The sequence below is a fragment of the Poecilia reticulata genome, linkage group LG6, assembly GCF_000633615.1.
Source record: "Poecilia reticulata strain Guanapo linkage group LG6, Guppy_female_1.0+MT, whole genome shotgun sequence".
Lineage (NCBI taxonomy): Eukaryota > Metazoa > Chordata > Actinopteri > Cyprinodontiformes > Poeciliidae > Poecilia > Poecilia reticulata.
In genome coordinates, this window is record NC_024336.1 from 31,334,580 (window position 1) to 31,341,090 (window position 6,511).

At 50.3% G+C, this 6,511-nt stretch overlaps 1 protein-coding gene across 2 annotated transcripts in view; it reads left to right on the top strand.

Annotated features, from left to right (window-relative positions):
- The window catches only part of LOC103466814 (solute carrier family 45 member 3), an 11,575-nt gene extending 7,293 nt beyond the window's left edge, over window positions 1-4,282 (top strand). For both annotated transcript variants that reach the window (XM_008412677.2, XM_008412676.2), the window contains exons 3-6: window positions 890-1,080; window positions 1,151-1,805; window positions 3,179-3,444; window positions 3,688-4,282. In XM_008412677.2, coding sequence (XP_008410899.1) covers window positions 890-1,080; window positions 1,151-1,805; window positions 3,179-3,444; window positions 3,688-4,068 — 1,493 coding nt within the window. In that variant the 3' untranslated portion in view covers window positions 4,069-4,282. The remainder of the gene's footprint in view (window positions 1-889; window positions 1,081-1,150; window positions 1,806-3,178; window positions 3,445-3,687) is intronic.
- Window positions 4,283-6,511: the final 2,229 nt, after the last annotated feature.

Here is a 6,511-nt window from a genome sequence, read left to right on the forward strand (position 1 = left end):
CCCACACAGGTCAGCCTGAGTCCAGTTTGGGTCCCACACAGGTCAGCCTGAGTCCAGTTTGGGTCCATCTGAGGTAAACTTTAGAGATGAAGCAGCAGCAGCGCGAGGCGCCAGCGCTGTGATTGGTCCACACTGCCGGCTTCAAATGCATCAATCACTTTTAGGAATAAATCTGCTCCGCCAGTGAAACGCTCAGAGCAACAGAGACGCTTGGAATCCGGATTTAAAAAAAGAAAAACAAATTGTGCAGAACATCTCAGTGAGCTGCTCGGCTTTCTGCTTTGCTGCTTGCTGAGCAAAGCTGCAGTCAGCCGCTGGTTCCTGCATGCTGGCTTTCTGAAGAGCTCATGTTGAGCAGATGGAGGCTGAGAAAGGGACATTATGGAATATGTGAGCCATAAAGATTTTGAATTATATGCGTCATTTTGATGTTCTCTGGTCCTGAATGATGGACGTTTACTGTGAAGTTGATCTTTCTGCTTCGACAGGACACTATTCCTTACATCTGCCTTGTCAAAGGTTCACCAGCTACTGCTAAGCGCCCCCAAGTGGTCGGATGATAAACAGCTACATAATTCAGAAAGTAGGTTGAGCCGTCAGTTTCACTCAGAGTTTCCTCATTTCTAATACTGCTCAGTTAGAAGATCTGCTGCCAACTGAAGGCTGCTCTCTTTGTGCGTCGTTCTCTGCTGGTGTTGAAATGCATCACATTTATTCCTCCCTGCAGGTCAGGCTGCAGCATTTACTCATATTTTTGAATGTTCTGACTAAGCGTCACTGGACCATTTTGGGAAAAGTTCTGATCAGAAACATGATTTTAGCAGGCCCATGGCAGGCAGACGGAGTCTGCCCATCGGTGATGCTTGTGGTTTCCCCGGTGTGTCTGCAGGTATCGGCCCGGTTCTGGGGCTGCTCTTCATCCCTCTGATCGGCTCGGCCAGCGACCAGTGCAACAGCAGCTACGGCCGCCGCCGGCCCTTCATCTGGCTGCTGTCTCTGGGCGTCCTGCTGGCGCTCTTCATCATCCCCAACGCCGACCTGCTGGCGGCCCGTCTGCCCTGGGCGGAGCAGACCCTGCAGGTGGGCGGGACCCCGTCGGCCCTGGAGCATGCTGGGAAACCGTCCTCTAACTGCTGCTGCCTTTCTCCAGGTGGGCTTCCTGATCCTGGGCGTGGGCCTGCTGGACTTCTGCGGCCAGGTGTGCTTCACGCCGCTGGAGGCGCTGCTGTCGGACCTGTACCGGGACGAGGAAGACTGCGGCCGGGCCTTCGCCATGTTCTCCTTCATGGTCAGCGTGGGCGGCTGTGTGGGCTACCTGCTGCCCGCCGTGGACTGGAGCCGCAGCCCGCTGGCCGTCTACCTGGGCGGCCAGGCCGAGTGCCTCTTCTCCCTCCTCATCCTCATCTTCGTCACCAGCGTCATCGTCACCATGAAGGTGTCTGAGGAGCCGTCCTTTTCGGGCCCGGCCCGGTCCGGCCCGCCGCCAGAGCGCGGTGGCGCCAGGGAGGCGGGGCGCTGCGGACTCCCTCGCTCCTGCTTCTCTCTGCTCAGGTGCAAGCTGCGGCTGCTGGGGGCGGGGCCTCTGCTCTGCCTGCTGCGCACCTGCCTCACCACCATACCCGCCATCTTCTGGAGCTACTGCCGCGTGCCGCGCGTCATCAGGCAGCTCTGCGCGGCGCAGCTCTGCAGCTGGATGGCCGTCATGTCCTTCATGCTGTTCTACACAGACTTCGTGGGGGAGGGGCTTTACGGCGGCGTCCCCAGCGCGGCGCCGGGGAGCGTGGCACGGCAGCGGTACGATGAAGGTCAGACTCTCTCTCCTCATTCTCTGATTGGTTAAATGCTCAGCAACCTGGAGGCACAGCCATAAGCCTGCTCTGTTAGCTAGCATAGCATCCATCAGTTAGCATCAGTTAGCATCAGCTGATCAGATCCAGATCATGTTGCCTGAGTCCGTTTAGCAAAAGACAGTCAGAATGATCCTTCCCTCCTCTCTTCCTTCTGTGTTCTTTGCTTTTTAAATAATCCCAAAGCAATAAAGTTTATATAAATAATATTGCTGCGACTATTAAAATGTTTAGCATTCATTTAATTTCAGGGTCTAGAATTAATTTATTGACATTTTAAACCAAGATATTTTTGGTTTTAGTTATTTATGTCCTGGTTTCCCCCCGTGTATTTTAGGCATGATAGCCGTGTTGGAATGACTTCCTGGAGGCGGAGTTTCAGGAAGAGCGGGAGCTTCTTAAAGAGACACAGGCCCAATTTGAAGCCGTTGGGTTACAAAGTCAAATTTATTTAAAGTTATGTTTGATATTTACAGCATTTTAAGAACAACTGATGGTAACATAGTTACTGGATCTATAAAATGATTCTATGTGCTAGGAAAATAGCACATATTTTCCTGGGCGGAGCAGACCCTGCAGGTACAAGGAGAAGGTTCTAATTAACCTATCTAATTAATAGGTTAATTAGAATTTAACCTATTTTCCGCATTATAAGGCACCTAAAAACCTTAAATTTCCTCAAAAGCCGACAGTGCTCCTTCTATATGGACCAACATGGAGCCACAACAGGTCCAGCAGAACGATGATCAGGTCGTCTGCAGGTCATTCAGCACCAGGTTCTCCACCAACATACTGAAGGGTGACCATCGTCCGGCCCAGAAGCCTCTCCTCTCCTCGCCGACCCGAGTCGGACTGTTTTGTTGACATTCCCTTTAGTGCAGCTCCATCTAGTGGATGCATAACGTAACTCCAGCCTCTCCTGTAGCGTCTGTTCTATGCGCCTTATAGTGCGGAAAATACGGTAACTAAAGTGCAAAAATATTAATATTTATTTGTGTTTTGCCTCTTTTAAGCCTCTACAGCTGGAATGTCCAAAGTGGGTCCTGGAGGCATCCTGGATGTTTTAGTCTCTCCCTGGTTTAGCACACCTGCATCAAATGATGCTCATTGGAGGCCTAAGCAGAACACTGACTTGCTGAGGAGGTTGTTGCTACCACTAAGGAGAGAACCAAATCATGCAGGATGTCGGGCCTCCAGGACCCACTTTGGGCACGCCTGTTCTACAGTATGTTTTCGCATCGTCAATAGCTGGAGACCCGTTAACATTTTAACACAAAAACCTGGCAGGCCGCCTGGTAGGTTGGGTTCTGACCCAGTCCTCTGCGTTGCAGGCATCCGCATGGGCAGCCTGGGCCTGTTCCTGCAGTGCTCCACGTCCACCATGTTTTCTCTGGCGATGAGCCGCCTGCTGCGGCGCTTCGGCCCTCGCCGCGTCTACCTGGGCAGCATGGTGAGCTTCACGCTGTCCGCCCTGGGCATCTGCCTGTCTGGCAGCGTCGTCATGGTGACGGCCATGACCGCACTCACCGGCTTCGCCTACGCCACGCTGCAGACCGTCCCGTACACGCTGACCTGCCACTACCACAAGGAGAAGGAGGTACGTGTTGGCGCCCCCCAGTGGTGAGGGGAAGGTGTTGGCGCCCCCCAGTGGTGAGGGGAAGGTGTTGGCGCACCCCAGTGGTGAGGGGAAGGTGTTGGCGCCCCCCAGTGGTGAGGTGAATGTGTTGGCGCACCCCAGTGGTGAGGTGAATGTGTTGGCGCCCCCCAGAGGTGAGGTGAAGGTGTTGGCGCCCCCCAGTAGCGGCAGCGCTAACCGTTCTGTCGCTGCGTCTCGTTGCAGGTCTACTTGTCTCCAGGGAAACCCAGAACCTCGCACAGCAACGGCGTGGCGGTGGGGCAGGACGCCGTCTACCTGACACCTGCAGAGGAAGAGGGGGGGGTCCAGAACCACAAACCGCCTCTGTACAGGCAGGACGGGTTTGAATACTTTCCCCTCCAGCAGGGCGAGGCGGGCAGCGAGCGGCGCGGTGTGGGGCTGGACTTCGCCATCTTGGACAGCACCTTCCTCCTGTCGCAGGTCATCCCCACGCTCTTCATGGGCGCCATCGTCCAGCTGGCCAAATCCGTCACCGCCTACATCGCTAGCTCCGCCCTCTTCGGCGCCATCGCCATTTACCTTTCGACCCGCATCGTCTTTGACCAGAAGGACCTCCGGAGCTGAGGCAGTGAGGTCCTGCCTTACCCACAATGCCTTAGTGGGTGGGGGGCATCCTCAGGTAGAACCGGCAGCAATCTGAAAAATCCCCAGGTTTCATCCGGGCCATTTAGAACCGTTCTGGTTTGGTTCTGATCCATTTGGTTCTTCAGGTTTCCACTGAGTCCAGCTGGGAGAAAATCCCGATATTTATCCATAAACATGAAGTTCTGACCCGTTAGATTTTAAAACATAATCTCGTTTTATTAAAAGGAACATTCACCAGCCTGGAAAATCCCACCAAAGTGGGTGGAGCCAGGAGAGCGTGGGGGCGTGGTCAGCGCTAACTTCACCATTTAGTGGCATTTCGGACCATCTGAACACGTTTTTTTTCCGGATCGTCTCCTCCAGAAGTTCTGCCGATGTCCAGACCCTGAAGGAGCAAAGCAGCCCAGGCCATCATACCACCACCACCATGTTTGACTGTAGTTCCAGACGCAGACATGAAGTTGGTGTTTCTGGTGTTTCGGCCTACTTCCTGCTGCCAGGCGGTTCTGGACTCTGAGGGTTTGGAGACTTCTCGGCTTGTCTGACCGTTGGTTTGATCTGCAGCGTTTAATGTGACAGGAAAGTGAATATCTCCTCCAGCTCTGGGTCAGGTGAGCCTCTCCCTGTTCGCTGCTGGTGGCTCTGCTGTGGAACCAGTTCAAACTGGTCCAGAGTACTGGTAGCATGCACACACTGACCTCTGGCCTGCTTAGTTTCCTGCGTTGCCATGGTGATGGTTTGCATCTCACTGCATATCCAGGCGATGCAGGACGCCAGATGGGCTTGTTACATAGAGGTGCATGCATACCGTCTCCATAGCAACCATCCCTGAAAAGACTAAAAATGGAGGCTGAACCCAGAGCCGGATGGACGTGTGTGTGTAAGAAGCCCCCCCTCCATTAGCGCCACCTTGAGGTGAAACTCAGACTCCGTTGCCGTGGCAGCAGTCAGGAGGAAGGCGGCTGAAGAAGTGCCTGATCTTTATTAAGCATGTAAATATGGATTTATTTATTCTGCTCTCCTTCCTGGATGAAACGAACAGACTTCTGGGCTGAAAGCTTTTCTGTGAAAGATAAATTATTTATATGGAAAACAACTTTAAATCTAATTTATTTGATAAGCATCTCAGAACCTCTGGCTGATACGAAGTCAGTTTTATTATCCGTCATGTTTTGGGGCATCTTTACCTCTGAATGTCCGACGGGTCGATGGAAACCAAATATCCTGTTTGAAACTAAAGTGCCAACTGTCGGGAAACCAAATCTGATATTTTTGATATGAATTCATTTTGCTCCTCTTTATACTCTGGACCAGCTGACGGAGTGGAGAAATATTTTATACAGAATAATAAAAACTTTTATCATCCACTCATGTCTCCTGTCTTTACACCTGAAGATCATTTAAGATAAAAGTTGGTTTATTTCAGTGATTCACTTCCCTTTGAAAACGTCAGATTAATAAAAATTATTTAAATCCAGACATGCTGTTATTCCACTGATATGAGCAACGTCACATTCCTGCTGTTGAAGCGCTACTCGGCGTTTCCTTAACCAAATATGTTCTGTATTTGATTGTTTTTTGTTTTAAACACAAAAATCTGTAGCTTGTCCTCAGTGGTGCAGCTGCACAGATATTTTCAGCTTTATGCACAGAGTACATAATGGAGGCAAGTGAAATCAATAAATCGCTTCTAAATACGACCTCTGACCTCTGATAGGGGGGGAACGTTATGACAATTCTAAGGGCCCCTGACCAACAGGGGGCTCCACTATTCTTTTTTTGTTCATAGAAATGTTTTAAAATTGGGACCCTGTCAATTTTAGGGTTAGGGTTACAATCGAAGATTGTTTTTAGCAGTAAAAATATAATGTTCCCCTCCCAGACCAAAAACAAACATCCATATCTGCCCTGAACCCCCCTGTCTGCGTTAAATGGTTCGTTCCTGCTTGGAGCTTCACCGTGACGCTGTTAGCAGCAGACAGTAGGAAACACGAACGATTGTGGCTGTTACTAAGCTGCTAAGAAACGTTAGAAAGGCAGGTTTTGGTTTTCAAATAAATATAAAACATAGAGAGATAAAAAGGCAAGAGTGTCAATTTATAGCTCAGTTTTTCTCCGAGAGGTGGGTAGACTGAGATTATCAACCATTTAGCATAGTTAGCTTAGCTACAAACTACTGATTACCTCCATTTCACTAGCATTTAATGAATTAAGGAGATAAATTACCAACATATTCATTATATATATTCATATATTTAACTTGTCCCTGGTACCTTTTACCACTTAACAACAGATGAGTCGGTCAGCAGCAGCTCTAACCCACGTCCCTCCTGACCCGTCCTCTCCTGGGTGAAATTAAAGCTGCAGTATGTAACTTTTATATAAAAAATATATTTTTCCACATATTTGTTAAAACTGTCAT